The following is a 17,370-nucleotide window of genomic DNA, read 5'->3' on the forward strand; positions in this document are numbered from 1 at the left end:
TGAACTATGGGGGGTGGGAACAACTTCATCACTTTGTATATGTGATCTGTGCGCCTAAATTCTCAGATTCAGAATCCTATTTGATGCTACCACTTCATTTTTCAGTAAAAGAATTCTTTCCTCTAATTTATGGAGTCTTAAGTATTTCTTTCTTGGATTTTGAATGGAGCACCAACTGACATTATTCTGAATTATCCTGGAAGTTTGCGAATGCCAGAAATGGACCCCTTTCTGGCTTCCAGAGAGCCTCCGGAGCCCAGAGGGGGCCATTTTTGCCCTCCCACAGGCTTGAGAAAAGCAAAAATGCCCCCCCATCTGTGGTGCAGGAGGCCAACTAGGCCATGCCCACCCAGCAGAGAACCTTTTGCTGAAATTTTCGAAGCCCACCCCGATTCTAACCACTGGGTCACCATGGGTTGTGCTCATCTCTGTAAGAAGGCCATTCAGCCAGCACTGTCCGAAGACATTTCCGTGGTCATGTGGCCAACACATGACCGGAACACTGTCGCCTTCCCACCAAAGTGGTCCCTATTTATTTATCTGCATTTCCATGCTTTCGAGCTGCTAGGCTGGCAGGAGCTGGTAGACTGAGGGCGGGAGCTCCCCCTGCCCCCGTGTCGCTTGGGTCTCGAACCTGGACGGCCGACTTTCCAGTTGACAAGCTCAGCATCCATGCTAATAAAAGCCCAATTTCAAATCAAACAGGTGAAGTTTGTACCTGCAGGAACAAGAGCATCATCCAAGTCCTGTGAATCCTGTCTCTGCCCCAGGCTTAGCGAGTAACTACGGTGATGCTGATTGACTAAACGGGACCCTTTCTGATGGTTGTTTACACCGTCTGGGAGAAAACAGAGTCAGGTTGATTAGACATATTTCCAACTCTTCTTGCTGCCATTTCAGTGATGAACATTCATCTTAAACAAAACTGTTTTCGTAGTACTTTTTATTCCTACAGCTCTGGATGTCAAACGCAACTCTCTCTTCTTTAGTCAGAGGCTAAGATAGCAAATATTGTCAAGAGTCAAAGCTCAAGCACAAGACCAGGTGTTTTTAGTAAAATGAGCCAATGAAAGTCGAAAAGGTAAGGGGAGGGCGAAAAAAGCCTAGCTGAGCATTTTGAAGAAAAACTCTAACCAGTATCTCCCATCCATAAATTTGCTAAGCCCAGTGTCTAAGCTTACTGAACTGAAGAACTGATCAAATTTATTTCCATTTATTTATAAGTTGGTGTTTAATAAATATTTATTTATATGATGCAACTAATTACCAAAAGGAGGGGCGGGGAAACTGAAATTACTGTGAAAGTATCTACAGGCCCCTCACATCCTGGACATAAACTGTATCAATTCCTACCCTCAAAACGATGCTATAGAGCAGGGGTCCCCAACCACCGGTCTGCGGACAGTGCCCGTCCTGGAACAAGTCCTACCGGGTCCGCTGGTTGCTGGGCGCCGCCATCTTTTTTGATGAAAAGTGCTTCCGGTGAGCTTTTCCGGTAGAAAGCTCACCGGAAGCACTTTTTCATCAAAAGATGGCGGACCCAGCTGATGCCGGTACAGGCCATGCGGCGCCAGCTGATGCCGATACCGGGCCGCAGCATAAAAAAGGTTGGGGATCACTGCTATAGAGCACTGCACACCAGAACAACTAGACACAAGGACAGTTTTTTTCCTGAACACCATCACTCTGCTTAACAAATCATTCCCTGCTCATATCCTTACGATTTATACTGACTGTTCCCTAGTATGATTTGATTGCTTATTTGTACCCTATGACTATCACTAAGTGTTGTACCTTATGATTCTTGACAAATGTATCTTTTCTTTTTAGGTACACTGAGAGCATTTGCACCAAAGACAAATTCCTTGTGTGTCCAATCATACTTGGCCAATAAAGAATTCTATTCTATTCTGTTCTGTTCTGTTCTGTTCTATTCTAGGGGGTTATGTAAAGGCAGGTGGAGAGTCAGCAAACCCCTGGATTTCACATGTGACTTCTCTTCCCAAGGTTAATAATTTGCCTCTAGCAAGAAAATCTTTTCTGGAGTTAGGTGTCAATCACACTTGGCCAATAAAGAATTCTATTCTATTCTGTTCTGTTCTGTTCTGTTCTGTTCTGTTCTGTTCTATTCTAGGGGGTTATGTAAAGGCAGGTGGAGAGTCAGCAAACCCCTGGATTTCACATGTCACTTCTCTTCCCGAGATTAAAAATTTGCCTCTTAGCAAGAAGATCTTTTCTGGAGTTAGGTGTCAATCACACTTGGCCAATAAAGAATTCTATTCTATTCTATTCTATTCTATTCTATTCTATTCTATTCTATTCTATTCTATTCTATTCTATTCTATTCTATTCTATAGGGTTATGTAAAGGCAGGTGGAGAGTCAGCAAACCCCTGGATTTCACATGTCACTTCTCTTCCGAGATTAAAAATTTGCCTCTTAGCAAGAAGATCTTTTCTGGAGTTAGGTGTCAATCACACTTGGCCAATAAAGAATTCTATTCTATTCTATTCTATTCTATTCTATTCTATTCTATTCTATTCTATTCTATTCTATTCTATTCTATTCTATTCTATTCTAGGGGGTTATGTAAAGGCAGGTGGAGAGTCAGCAAACCCCTGGATTTCACATGTCACTTCTCTTCCCGAGATTAAAAATTTGCCTCTAGCAAAAAGATCTTTTCTGGAGTTAGGTGTCAATCACACTTGCCCAATAAAGAATTCATTCATTCATTCAACTGTGGCTTGTATATGATTTTACTGTTGGACTTAAAAAATTGCCCAGAGTCACGCAAATGTCATGGGGCAGTATAGAAATTAGATAATTATGCACCCACTCCAGGTAGTCCTACCTGTGCTGCGAACCTGAAGTGCTAAAGGCAAGGTCTCCTTTGTGGAAGACTCTACAGGCACCACGGAGGTAAACATGGAAGGGAGATTGCAAGCTTTGCTTGACTGGACAGCTTTAAGACGGAACCTTCGGAAGAAACCTAGAGAAAGGAAGAGAGAGAGAGAGGTGGCATTCAGCAGGTTCTGACAGGTTCTGGAGAACCAGTAGTGGAAATTTGGAGTAGTTTGGAGAACCGGCAAATGCCACCTCTGATTGGCCCTGCCCCCCTCTATTCTCTGCTTCCTGAGTCCCAGCTGATTGGCTGGGTGTCAACTAAAAAATATACTCCTTTGATATTTTTAGCTGCCAAAAAAAGGGAGTGGGGGGAAAACAGGGCATTCCTTAAATGCCTAGATAATCACCCCGGCAGCCCAAAGTTGTCAGAGCGTAAGAATGTTATTGGAGAGCATGATGGATGACTCTTGGAGATGGATGTGTCCCATTGGAGAAGTCACATCCAGGGGGTGCGGGGAAGACCAGAGTCACGGGGGAAAATATATGATGTGATTTACTATCAGCTGCACCCAGCCATGCGCCAACATGGCAACCTCTAATAAATCAATTTTCTTTTCTCTGAGATGCAGCTAGAGACTTTTGATTTGAATGGGGGGTGGATTTGTTGGAGCCCTGACACTGGGTCTTCTTTGGTTGCCCTGCATAGGAGAACGGAGCTGGAATGCAGGTTAGTGGGGTGGGGAGGGAATGGGGATTTTGCAGTATCCTTCCCCTGCCACGCCCACCAAGCCATGCCCACAGAGCCAGTAGTAAAAAAAATTTAATCCCACCACCGAAGAGAGAGAATTATGTGATTCGTTCCTTTAATGCATTTTAGAATTGCGGTTCCACTCAGTTAACACTCAGGATCTTTCCATTGTCGAATAGAATTGAAGCCTGAATTGTTTCTCCTGGGGATCATTAAGGGAAAATACCCCCAAAAGATTAAATACTTGATTATACATATTATCAGGGCAGTGAGAATTGCACTGCATTGTTATAAGGAATAATGGATGGAAACTGAACCAGGAGAGATTTAACCTGGAAATAAGGAGAAACTTTCTGACAGGGAGAACAATCAACCAATGGAACAGAAGTTGCCCTCAGAAGTTGTGGAAGTGCCATCACTTGAGACTATCAAGAAGAGATTGGACTGCCGACTTCCGGTTTGCAAGGTTTCGGCAGCGGCAGGGATTCGCGATACTGCGCGATCCCTGCTGCATTCGCCGCCAAGGTTCCCCCGATCCGTTTGGATTTGGGGGATATAGCTGCCCGTGTAGAGGCAGCTGAAGACAGGGGGATCCGGACAGGGGCTTGGGGTGTCACAGACCCTCCCCAGCTGGCAGAACCCCCCTTTTCCCAAAGCGGAGGAGCGGCGGTCAGCAATGGCCGCCATGAAGAAATCTGCAACCGGACAAGCAGGAGCAGGAGGGAGAAAGTTGGAAGAATTACGAAAGTTGCTTTCAACCGGGACAAGGCAAGAGAAAGTGCCCTGGAGGCTTGAAGGCTGCTAAGGATACATTGTTTCCAGTGAGAGTTACGAGCTGCGAATATTCTTAAAGGGAAAGTTTTTTGGTTTTTTTCGTTTCACTCTCCTTCCTAACGTGACAGCGGATGGAAAAAATCTTTTTGGCTGTGAGTGGGAAGGGAGAGGGGGGGAAAATTGGAGCAAAATTTGAAAATAAGGAGAAGATTGCCTAGAATTCTAAAGAGTTACTAAACATCAATAAGACTTCTAAAAGATATATTTTAAAGAGAACTTTGTGACTAAACTTTAACCCCAGAAAGAGAAAGTGAAGAAGGAGAAAGTATTTAAAAGGAACAGCTTGTTTGGATTGTGTGGTGATTTTGGAACTTCTGAGAATTATTTCTGACTAAAAGCACTTGGGTGGTTGTTTGGAAAAACTTTTCTCTACATAATGGCATCACTTGTGGATGGACTGAAACTTGTATATCAAAAATATGAAAAAGAAAAGCAAGAAGGGAAAGATGTCCTTGGCACTCTTTTTTCAATTTTTAGAAATGGCGGTTTGTACTTATGTAAAGTTGAATGAGCAACAGGATGATGGGGACAAAGAAGAAGCCATCTTTGATGAACAAATAACTTTGGTCGGAGAAGGAAAAAGAAAGAGAAAAAGGAAAAGAAGACTTTAAGACCTGGAAAAACAACCCAAAAAGAGAAGAATAAGGTGAAAAGGGGGTATTATATTAGGAAACAACAGAAAGGGGAAAGCAGAATAAAAGGGAGATGGAGAGACAAGGGGGTAAAGAGGACAAGGAGAAGAAGAAGCAAGGGAAAGGAAGGGATGAGAAGCCTTAATGGTGGGGAGCAAGATGTAAAGAAGCAAAAGTTTTTTAGAGATAATGGATAAATATTTATTGAAAAAGGGATTCTAGAAAGGTACATAAGATTGCATTTCTATATTTGTATTTAGAAATAACTATAGAAAATTGGAAATAATATGTAATTTAAAATGTGATAAAATATTTAGTATAATCTAGTGAAATTTTTGTTAAGAAAAGGGGAGTACTGTAATGAAACAATGATTTAAGATATGTGATGTGGGGGGGGGGGGGGAAACAATTTTGGAAAGCATAAGTGTTCCCACAAAGGCATGATATTTAATTGAAATGGGTAAAATGTTTAAGATATAAATGATTGTTAATATTAATGATTAGACTATGTTATTCTAGTGAAACTTTTTGAGAAATGAGAGATTTGAAGTAGAAGAAGGGGGAACATCGTAATGAAATAATGATCTATAATATGTGATGTGGGGGGGGAATAACTATGGAAAATAGGTGCTCCCATAAAAATATGTGATTTAACTGAAAAGTAATGTGCTAAATATTTAAGATATGAATATCAATATCAATGAATAGATTTGTATTGGTTTTGATAATACTGTATAATTTTAGAATGTACCAGACAGAATCCCAACGTAAGTTATGTGTTCTATATTAAGTATTATAAATATAGGGGAAAGAGATAAAGGCATCATACTCCATTTAGTGTACAGGAGAAGTTTTTTTTAAAAGAAGAAAGATAAATGGATAGCTGGAAATAGAACAGACAAAGAATAATAAATATTATGATTCGAATTGAGAGGAGATAAATAAAATAAAATTGAGAAAATTTAAAAGAGAGGAGAAGTTATATAGAAAATTGAAAATGCTAATAAGATATGGAATGGTATGTAAAATGAATATGAATTTGAATTTGTGTCTGTACCAAGAGTTTTAACCCGGGACTAAGCAACTTTCAGAAAAGAGATTTTTTATGCTTTTATGTTTTGTGTGTTTGTGTATTTATGTTTTGTATGTCTTTAAAAATTAATAAAATTTGTTCAAAAAAAAAGAAGAAGAGATTGGGCTGCCATCTGTCAGAAATGGTGTAGGGTCTCCTGCTTGGGTGGGGGGGGTTGGACTTGATGACCTACAAGGTCCCTTCCAACTCTGATTATCTGTTATCTGTTTTTTTTGGGGGGGGGGAGGGAGGAGCAGACCTATCCCCAAACCGGTTGTTAGCTCATCAATCAATCAATCAATCAGCATAGAGGTGGAAGGGAACTTGGAGGTCTTCTAGTCCAGCCCCCTGCCTCAAGCAAAGAAAGGCAAAGAAAACATGAGGAACTTTACCGTGTTCCACTTCTGCTTCTCTCTGAGCCACCGTCTCGTTATCCCGAATAACGGAGGCAGCAGTCAGGCGGTGAAGTTGCTTCTCCAATCCTGGGTTTGGCGGCGGCGGCTGCTGCTGTCCTTGGGAATGTCCCCGGCTGTCTTTGGGGAGGAACAAGGAATCCAGGCCACCGATCACCTCCCAGGAGACGGGCTCCCCTGCGCTGAGGGCGTGGATCACCACTTGGCACTGGAGAGGAGGCAAGGGGTTGCCATTGGGCATTCCTTGCTCCAAGGCTGGTGATGGGCTGAAAAGGTAAGAGGGCTCCAACAGCATGTCCCAGTCAAGGTGGACAGGTGACAGCAAGTGGCCTAGAAAAGAGGAAGCCATTGGGATGCAGAGGTAAGGTTGGCAAAAGGAAACGACGTCTGCCCAGGTAATTCAGAAAGTGGGTCCTTGGTGCTCTCTGAACCTGGTGAGTGTTTTTTTTTTTTTTTGCAGACGTTTCATTACCCAGCAAGCACTGATGATGTTACCTAGCTGGGTAATGAGACGTCTGCAAGAAAACAACCCCACAGTTCCACTCTGAACTACAAATATTCTCTTCTATTAGAACAGAGGTCCCCAAACTTGGCAACTTTTAAGACTTGTGGGCTTCAACTCCCAGAATTCTCCAGCCAGCGGAGCTGGAGTTTGGAGACCTCTGTATTAGTATCTAGCAGTGATGTTACATAATTGGGTAATGAAAGATCTGCAAGAAAACCACCAAGTTCAGAGAAGAGCAAGGACCCCTGAGTTCAGCCCTGAGCTATAAATAGTTTCTTCTATTGGTATCAGAGGTGGGTATTCAGCAGGTTCTGACCAGTTCCGGAGAACCGGTAGTGGAAATTTTGAGTAGTTCAGAGAACCAGCAAATCCCACCTCTGACTGGAGATTTTGCAGTATCCTTCCCCTGCCACATCCACCAAGCCACGCCAACAGAACTGGTAGTAAAAAAAGTTTGAATCCCACCACTGATTGATACCTAACACTGATGTTACTTTGTTGGGTAGTGGAAGGTCTGCAAGAACATAGCCAAGCTGAGAGAACACCATGGATCTCACAGTTCAACCCCAATGCACGTAGGGGGGCGTGCATAAGTGCACCAACGTGCCTACCGTCCCTGCCCTATTGTTTCTTTTATTTTTCTTATATGTATCCATTTCATGTATTCATAATATTAGCACAATTAATTGATATTAGCACAATTGAGAAAGTCCAGAAATATTTCACAAGAAGAGTTCTCCACTCCTCTACTCGTTGTAGAATACCTTATGCCACCAGACTTGAAATTCTAGAACTAGAAAACCTTGAATTACGCCGTCTTCGGTCTGACTTAAGCATGGTATATAAAATCATACATTGCAATGTCCTACCTGTCAATGAATACTTCAGCTTCAACCATAACAACACAAGAGCACACAATAGATACAAACTCAAAGTTAACGCACCAAACTTGATTGCAGGAAATACGACTTCAGCAATAGAGTGGTCAACGTCTGGAATACTCTACCCGACTCTGTAGTTTCTTCCCCAAACCCCAAAAACTTTAACCTTAGACTGTCTACTATTGACCTCACCCCTTTCCTAAGAGGTCTGTAAGGGCGTGCATAAGCGCATAACATGCCTACCGTCCCTGTCCTATTGTTTCTCTTATTCTTCTTTTATTTTTCTTATATGTACCCATTTCATGTATTCACAACTATGTATACACTTATACTTATTATCTTGTAAACAATTGGCAAATCAAATAAATAAATAAATAAATAAAATAAAATAAATAACTATGTTTATCCTTTTACCTATTATCTTGTAAGCAATTGACAAATCAAATAAATAAAATAAATAAGTATATACTCTTCTATTAGTTCAGAAAGTTCCTGCAAGTCACAAGCACCGAAGCTCATGAATATTCATTTCCCCGTGCTTAGAACACTGACGTGGTGCTGTGATTGTAAAGCCATGCCTGCCATCAACATGGGATCTGCTTCAGCTTATGTCAGAATGAAATCTGCCTTGCAGTTTTTCAAATGTTATATTCATTTATTCAATAAATTTTATTGGGTTTTGTCCTGTTTTTGAAGGCAGCTAACACAGAGACCTTCATTTTTATTCCCATATGCGGTGGGATAGGTTGAGCTGAGCATGCGCAACTGGCCCCAATGTCACCCAGTGCGTTCCCACGGCTGGGAACCAGTGTCACCCTGGTCTTGTTCAACAGGGGTCCCCAACCACCGGTCCACGGACCGGTACCGGTGCGGAACAACCCTACCGGGCGCTGGTTTGCTGGGCACGCCATCTTTTTGATGAAAACGTGCTTCCAGTGAGGTCACCGGAAGCACTTTTCATCAAAAAGATGGCGGCCCAGCTGATGCGATACCGGTACATGGGCGTAGAAAAGGTTGGGGATCACTGTTGTTCAACACCTTAACCATTCCATCACACTTGCTATCTTTTTACTTTTACACACTGGTAAAAAAAATCTCAACCTTTCCTCTTTGTTCTTCTCTTCCTGTTCCTCCCTGTTCCCAGACTACGCCAACTTCCTCCATTCCCTCCACTCACTGGATTCATCAGCAGCCTTGGGCACCTTCTGCAGCTCAGGCCCAATCTCATCCAACTTCCCTTCCAGAGACCGAATGGGTTTCTGGGATACTTTTTCCAGGGCTCGGCGCAGCCGATGGGCATCCAACTCGCCATGCGGGGAAGAGAAACTACGTCCAGACATGGCAGTCCGAGCCAGGGCTTTCTTCTTATGCATCAACTCTTCGGAGCTCAGGGCAACGGATACCTTCAGCGAGAGGAAAAGAGAAAGGTCTAAACTGGAAATGATGTTAAGAAAGCCAAAGGATTCTCCATGAAGGACCTAGATCAGTAATGGCGAAACTTTTTGTTGTGGTGGGCCGAAAGCATGGGTGTGATAGCGCACATGTGCTGGCACCCACAATACAATGCGCTCCGCCCTCCCTTGCGCATGCGTGTGGAACACCCCCTGCCCCCTTACCTGCACTGAGCATGTGTGTGCCTCCCAGCTGATTTTCGGCCTGTTTTAGGCTGTTTTCAGGCTTCTGGAGGTTTGAGGGAAGCTTCTGCAGCCTCGGGAGGCCGAAAAATGGGCCTTCCAGAAATACCGGAAGTGCCCATTTTCAGTCTCCGGAGGGCCTCTGGAGCCCGGAGGAGGCGTTTTCGCCCTCCCAGGGGCTTGAGGGAAGCTTGGAAGGCTGAAAACGGGCCCGTTTCAGCACTTCCGGTATTTCTGCAAAGCCCGTTTTTCGGCCTCCCGAGACTGCAGAGGCTTCCCTCGCACTCGCGTGCCAGTACCCAGAAGGCAATGCGCGCACCACCATGCCCCCTATGCATGTGCGTGCAATCCCCCCACCCACCCACTCATCCCCCCCATTGCCCACCTTACCTGCACTGCGCCTCACAACTGATTTTCAGCCAGTTTTAGGCCTTTTTCGGCCTCCCAGAGGCTTTAAGGTGTCTGCAGGCTTTTCAGGTTGAAAACTGGGCCCGTTTTTGTCGCTTCCAGTATTTCTGGAAAAACAGGAAGTGACAAAACGGGCCTAGTTTCATCCTGAAAAGCCTGCAGAAGCCTTCCTAAAGCCGGCAAGAGTCAAGCAGCAAAAGATGTCAGGAAAACTTCTTGGAGGCTGACGATTCGGCTCTTCTGCAATCTCCAAGGTCCCTTCCAAATCCATTATCCTGTCATCTCCACAAAATCCTGGAGAAATGCAGAAGGTAAGAGTTTGAGGTTCCTCACCTTAGCTATAGCCCCGGTTTGAGTCTGGCTTACTGGAGCAGACTTAGTGGAAGAATTGCAGAGAGACACACTCTTCTGTCCTTGCTGGGAGGTGCTTTCAAGAGTCTGGGCTAAAGAGCCTTCCTCCAGGGGTACGTCTCTGGAGCCGGTAGATTCACTGCTGGTAGAACTGTGGCATAAGGCTTGACTAGGGTCGGTGCTGACTGAGCAGTGAGTAAGCACATATTGCTCCTGGATGTAGGAAGGCTGGTAAATCCTCTTCCAGATATCTCCTCCAGACACTGGATCTCCACCTGCCAGGGGAAATAATTTATGGTGATCGGCTTAGAGAATTTGCCAAGGTATTTTTTATCCCACCCACCCAGGGCTGGGAGTCAAAAATCCAAGCAACCGGTTCTCTGCCCGGTTGCTGGGTGGGCGTGGCCATGGTGGGCATGGCCTACTGGAACTTCCTGTTTCCGGCTTCCCATGGGCCTCCAGAGCCTGGGGGGAGGTCGTTTTCACCCTCCCAAGGGTCCAGAGGCCTCCCCTGCTGCCTCTGGGAGGGTGAAAACAGAGGCCTTCCGGAAGCCGGAAAAACAGGCCCATTTCTCGACTTCCAGTAGTTCCAGGGGGCTGTTTTCCCCCCTCCCAGAGCTTCCATGCAGATCCTGCACTTACCTGCACTGTGTGGAGACTCCTGGGAGGGGAGGGACAGGGTGGGCGGGGCCAGCTGGTTGGTTGATATACCAGTTCGGGCGAACCGGATGTAACTTTAACATCCGGTTCGCCCGAACCGGTCCCAACCAGTAGAATCCCACCCTCAGCTCCAAAGGCCAAGAAGTGTGCTAGTAAAAAGCCCCTCTTTGCACCTTAATTAAGGGGGAAATTCACCGTGTAAGTGCAGAGATACATAAACAAAAGCCCCGGGGGGAGACCTCTAGTCTTGGAAAGGCTCGTGTGCAAGATATTGTTAAGAGCGAGAATGATCATGGTTGCAATGATGTCTTTAATGCTCCCGTGATCGTTTATTAAATGATCACATTAATTTTTCATGGGACCGAAAGGGGAAACTATGATGAAAGGCAGTATAGAGTGGCGAGTTAACCCTGTTTGCTGTAGTTTCGTTTTTAATGTCTTGTAAGCATAAATAAAATTAACATCATGCGGGATTTTGTTTTGTTTGGATCCTGTTACATTTTTTTTGGGAATGTGGAGCTGCAGCATGTCATTCCAGTCCCTGATGCACCCTCAGTCTGGGAAAGAAGTGTACGCCCCGGAGCATCGGCTTTGCAGCCAATTCTGTTATTTTTTTTAGACTGAACTCTGCCCATTAGCACTGATGATGTTACCTAGTTTCAGGAGTGGGATTCAAATGTTTTAACAACTGGTTCTGTGAGTGTGGCTAGGTGGGCATGGCTAGGTGGGCATGGTCATGTGATGTCAGCTAAAAAGCTAAATACTCCTTTTGTCTTTTTAGCTGCCAGAAAAAAGGGAGTGGGGGAAAACAAGGCATTCTTGAAATGCCTAGATAATCAACTCAGCAGCCCAAAGCTGTCAAGAGCATGAGAAGGTTATATTGGAGAGCATGATGGATGACTCTTGGAGACGGATGTGTCCCATTGGAGAAGTCACATCCAGGAGGTGGGGGAAAGATCAGGGTCAAGGGGGAAATGTATGATTTGATTTAGTACCGCCTGCACCCAGCCACACGCCAACATGGTCATTTCTAATAAACCAATTTACTTTTTCTGAGATGCGGCTAGAGGCTTTTGCTTTGAATGAGCGGGATTTGTGGGAACCCTGACATGTGACTGGGTGGGCATTATTATTATTTCTTCTTCTTCTTCTTCTTCTTCTTCTTCTTCTTCTTCTTCTTCTTCTTCTTCTTCTTCTTCTTCTTCTTCTTCTTCTTCTTCTTCTTCTTCTTCTTCTTCTTCTTCTTCCTCTTCCTCTTCCTCTTCCTCTTCCTCTTCCTCTTCCTCCTCCTCCTCCTCCTCCTCCTCCTCCTCCTCCTCCTCCTCCTCCTTCTTCTTCTTCTTCTTCTTGGAGTGGGTGGGGGACACAGCTTCCCTCCCTGCACACACACACCATCCCCACACGCCCCTTTTTGCCTCCTGGGCCTCAGGAACCTTCCTGGGAGAACCAGTAAGACAGCGAGGGGGATTGTCGGGAGGGGGAAAAAAAGAAATACCTTAAGGACTGACTGGGCGGAGAGGGGAGGGGCAGGCGGACAGGGGCGGGGCCCGCCAGGGGCACGATTTGCCAGTTCTCTGAATCATAACAACCGGTTCTATAGAACCGGCCCGAACCCGTAGAATCCCACCCCTGCCTAGTTTGGGTAATGAAATGTCTGCAAGAAAACAAACAAATCTCAGAGAGGCCGAAGGAGCCCTGCACTCTATCTAGTCCCAAGTTGCTACCTCCTTTAAAATCGATATGAATATTGCCTTCCAAGGCCTGCACTCACTCTTCATAGACTCGTCGGTGTCCCCAGGTGAAAACTTCATGGATATTTCCTGGGAAAAGTCCGGAAGGCCCTTGCAACGCTCTGGATTATCTCCAGCTGAAGGTGGGAGGGTTCCATCCTGTCCTTCTACTCCCTCCTGGGATGGAAAGGCCAGCCCTGCAGATCCTCTAGAGAAACTTCGATAGATTTGCTCTCTGCCCTAAGAAATATGATAAACAAAAAAAGCAATATGGGTAATCCTGGACGTACATTGACTTAGTGACAGTGGTCATAAATGTGAGAAATGGCCACTTTGTAGCTTCCAAAGGCACTGAAAAAAAGTGACTTGTGACCATTTCTCACATTTATGACCCTCACAGCAGCCCCATGGTCCTGTGACCAAAATTCAGGTGCCTGGCAACCAGCATGTATCAATGATGGCCATGCGATTGCCATTTGCAACCTTCCCAGCTGGAATCCGTCGAGCAAAGTCAATGGGAGAAGCCAGTTTCGCTTAAGGACTGTTGTGATTCACTTCATAACCTCAGTGGTTCGCTTGACAAGCACGTGCTGCAAAAACAGTCATTAAACTCATTGGATTACTCGGCCACAGAAACTCTGCTCCCAATTGTGATTGTAAGTCGAGGACCCACCTGGACGTTTGTCCACGCGTGAGATGAAAACCCTGATATGGAGAGAGACCCCCAAGAAGCATGTGAGACCAACAGACCAGCAATGAAGTAAGCAATACCCCAATCAAGGAACTGCCAAAGAGCCATCAGTAAACAGCCCTACCAAAGAACCTCCACCCACACACACAGGCAAGACACCAGAACATAAACTGACAGCAAACAGCACCCCTTACTAGCACTGATGATGTTACCTAGTTGGGTCATGAAACGTCTGCAAGCTCTGAGAGCACCAAGGACCCCCTCAAGCATGCGGTAGGCCAATTAAGGCTTTGGGCATATTGGATCCAGGAGATAGTCACCAAGTGAAACCAGGGATGATTTCCCACCCTGGGAAGAGCTCTACTTTGTAAGGAAATGATTGCTCAACTGTTGCTTTCTTGTCCCGGAAGCTGGCAACGTGGTAAAGGGTGCAGTAGCTGATGAGCCGATCGCCGGGATAAAGGGCCGCAATCTCGTTGGGCGACAGCAGGGCCTCCATGGTGTCAGGCACATACCAGTCGATGGTGATGTCACTCACAGCTGGCTCAATGGCTTTCTTCAAAGACTTGATCAGCTGGGGGGTGGGGGGAGGAAGAAAGCATATTGAACGTTCGCCTACACCAGGGCAGAGGTGCTGTTCAGCAGGTTCTGACCAGTTCTGGAGAACCGGTAGCGGAAATGTTGAGTAGTATGGAGAACCAGCAAATCCCACCTCTGACTGGCCCCACCTCCATCTATTCTCTGCCTCCCATTGAGTCCCAGCTGATCAGCTGGGTCTTCTTTGGTTGCCCTGCACAGGAGAACGGAGCTGGAAAGCAGGCTAGTGGGGTGCGGAGGGAATGGGATTTTGCAGTATCCCTTCCCCTGCCATGCCCACTAAGCTACACCTACCAAGCCACACCACGCCCACCTAGCCACGTCCACAGAACCGGTAGTAAAAAAAATGTGAATCCCACCACTGTGCATAGTTCATCAGCTTTGGTGCTCTATGATAGGCATGGTCTGATGATTGGGGTTAACTTTCCACCACCCAAACCTGGGGACTGGATCAGAACCCATGATCAAATAAAAAGCATCATCCAAGGAATAAGAGCCCTACCTTAGGCTGCAACCTTTCACCTGGGCTGAGGAATTCTGCCTGGCCTCTGCTAACTTTGGCCAATCTCCTGAGGAGCTGATGGCAGGCAGTAGACCCCAAGCCAAATGTGAAACACCTGTAAGAAGTAAAAGACTGGACTTTAGAGACAAAACTTCCACTTTTTTTTTATTATTCATCTCATTCTAAATTGCGCTGGTTGTATGCACTGGTCCAGTCATGCCACATCTTGGTTGCTGCCAAATGTTACATCTGCCCTTATCACCAATACATCAGAGTTGAAGCTGCGACTTCTTAATTCCAGCTGTTCTTCAGGCATGAATTGGCTTAATGGCATTGCAAATGACATCACACGCATCACACCATAACACAATAACAGAGTTGGAAGGGACCTTCTAGCTTCAATTTCAGACCATCAGAGTTGGAAGGGATCTTGTAGGTCATCTAGTCCAGGGGTCGCCAACCTTTTGGACCTCAGGGACCACCAAACTCATAATTTTAGATCTCAGGGACCACTAACTGGTTCTGTGGGCGTGGCCTAATTTGTGGGTGTGGCTTGGTGGTCATGTGACTGGCTGGGCATGGCTTGTATGTAAATATTATAAATATTTATATAAATATTGAATTTTTTATAAAAAAGAGCAACTTTTACCCAAAATCAGGCAAAGCAGGCAGGCAGATTGAATTGCTCACAGAATCACAGATTCATTCAGAGATCTATCTTATCTGCCATTGGCTAGCTCAGTCTGTCACATAAAATTTGCTTGCAAGCAAACTCACAAGATTAACTCACAACACACCATGCATTTAAATATTGATTTTTTTATTTTAAAAAAAGAGCAACTTTTACCCAAAATCAGGCAAAGCAGGCAGATTGAGTTGCTCACAGAATCATTCAGTGATCTATCTATCTGCCATCGGCTACCTCACTCTCAAATTTGCTTGCCGTGAGTCTGCACTGAATTTGTTTGCAAGCAAACCTTCAGTCCTAAGGGAGGTTCGGTTGTGCTGAGCCGAAGATCTAAAGACTAGCTAGAAAGCAAGAAATCCAAACATTTCCTTCCTGCTAGCTAATCTAAATCTCCTGGCACAGCAGAAGAGATGATGGTCGGAAAAAGGAAAAATAGCAATTTAGCAAGCAAGTTTACTGGGTAAGGAGTGAGTGGGCGGGGAGGGTTCCCACGGGCCATGTGGGCGGCGCAGCTTTGTGTTTCTGCGCAGCCTGGATTAATTGCTTTGTGGGGGTGCTCTAGGGCAGTGATCCCCAACCTTTTTTATGCCGCGGCCCGGTACCGGCATCAGCTGGGCGCCGCCATCTTTTTGATGAAAAAGTGCTTCCGGTGACTTCACTGGAAGCACTTTTTCATCAAAAAGATAGCGGCGCCAGCGCTTCCGGTGAGCTTTTCCGGGTAGAAATGGCTTTCTACCTGGAAAAGCTCACCAGACGCTGGCGCCACCATCTTTTTGATGAAAAAGTGCTTCCAGTGAGCTTTCCCGGAAAAGCTCACCGAAGCACTTTTTCATCAAAAAGATGGCGGCGCCAGCAAACCAGCGGCCCGGTAGGACTTGTTCCACGGACGGTGCGGTCCGCGGACCGGTGGTTGGGGACCCCTGCTCTAGGGGGTGAGATTTCTCTGCAGCCCACCAAAATTTTCTCACGGCCCACCGGTAGTGATCTGGTCCAACCCACCCAAGAGGAGACCCCAACCCCCTGTCCAAGAAGCAGACCCTATACCACATTATAAAATGTGGTCACCACATTATAAAAAATATGTTGAGACTCTAGAAAAAGTACAGAGAAGAGCAACCAGGATGATTAGGGGACTGGAGACTAAAACATATGAAGAACAGTTACAGGAACTGGGCTTGGCTAGTCTAGTGTAGAGAATGACCAGGGGAGACATGATATCAGTCTTCCAATATTCGAGGGGCTGCCACAGAGAGGAAGAGGGTCAAGCTATTTTCTAAAGCCCCCGAAGGCCAGACAAGGAATAATGAATGGAAACTGAACAAGGAGAGATTCAACCTGGAAATAAGGAGAAACTTTCTGACAGTGAGAACAATCAACCAATGGAACCGAAGTTGCCCTCAGAAGTTGTGGGAGCGCCATCACTTGAGACTTTCAAGAAGAGACTGGACTGTCACTTGTCAGAAATGGTGTAGGGTCTCCTGCTCGGGGGGTTGGACTAGATGACCTACAAGGTCCCTTCCAACTCTGATTACCTGTTATCTGTTACCATTTGAGACAAATGGTTGTCCAACCTCTTCTTAAAAACCTGCAGTGATGGAATACCCACAACTTCTGGAGTCAAGCCATCCCACTGATTAGGAAATTTCTCCTTAATTCCAGGTTGCTTCTCCCCTTGCTTATTTTTCATCCATGGCTTCTTGTCCTGCCTTCTGGTGCTTTGGAGAATAGAAGGATCCCTTCTTCTTTGTGGCAGCCCCTCAAATATTGGAACACTGCTATCATGTCAGCCCTAAACCTTCTTCTTCTTCTTCTTTTTTTTTTTTGGAAACAATTTTATTGATTTTCTACAAACAAACAAGACAAACAAAACATTAAAACATCAACTCTCTTATGTACGTACAGTGTGTCGGTTGGTTCATCAGTTTTGTGCCTTCATTTCGTAGTCTCAATTACAGTTATATTACATAACAACTCATATTGTCAATCCAAACTTATATATCCTAATATCGCTATTAATAAATCATTTGACTATACTTTTAATCATTCATGCTTTTTTCTTAAACTAGACATACACAATTCTTGCAATTTCCCCCCCCCCCCCCTTATGTTTTAGCCTCCTACTTCCTAGGTGTGTGTCATCACACAAATGGTGCAGATTACATCGTTAGGGTCAGCTGTGTT

General features: G+C 45.2%; 1 protein-coding gene across 2 annotated transcripts in view; it reads right to left on the bottom strand.

Moving 5' to 3' along the window:
* Window positions 1-17,370, bottom strand: part of VWA5B2 (von Willebrand factor A domain containing 5B2) — an 84,663-nt gene that overhangs the window by 21,687 nt on the left and 45,606 nt on the right. For both annotated transcript variants that reach the window (XM_087965495.1, XM_087965494.1), the window contains exons 11-18: window positions 14,502-14,616; window positions 13,791-13,976; window positions 12,753-12,951; window positions 10,304-10,596; window positions 9,106-9,331; window positions 6,522-6,872; window positions 2,851-2,988; window positions 719-838 (exon numbers count right to left, since the gene is read on the bottom strand). In XM_087965495.1, the coding sequence (XP_087821621.1) occupies window positions 719-838; window positions 2,851-2,988; window positions 6,522-6,872; window positions 9,106-9,331; window positions 10,304-10,596; window positions 12,753-12,951; window positions 13,791-13,976; window positions 14,502-14,616 (1,628 nt within the window). The remainder of the gene's footprint in view (window positions 1-718; window positions 839-2,850; window positions 2,989-6,521; window positions 6,873-9,105; window positions 9,332-10,303; window positions 10,597-12,752; window positions 12,952-13,790; window positions 13,977-14,501; window positions 14,617-17,370) is intronic.

This window comes from Notechis scutatus, chromosome 4 (genome assembly GCF_049901735.1).
Source record: "Notechis scutatus isolate UNSWTSFEM ecotype Mainland chromosome 4, rNotScu1.2, whole genome shotgun sequence".
Lineage (NCBI taxonomy): Eukaryota > Metazoa > Chordata > Lepidosauria > Squamata > Elapidae > Notechis > Notechis scutatus.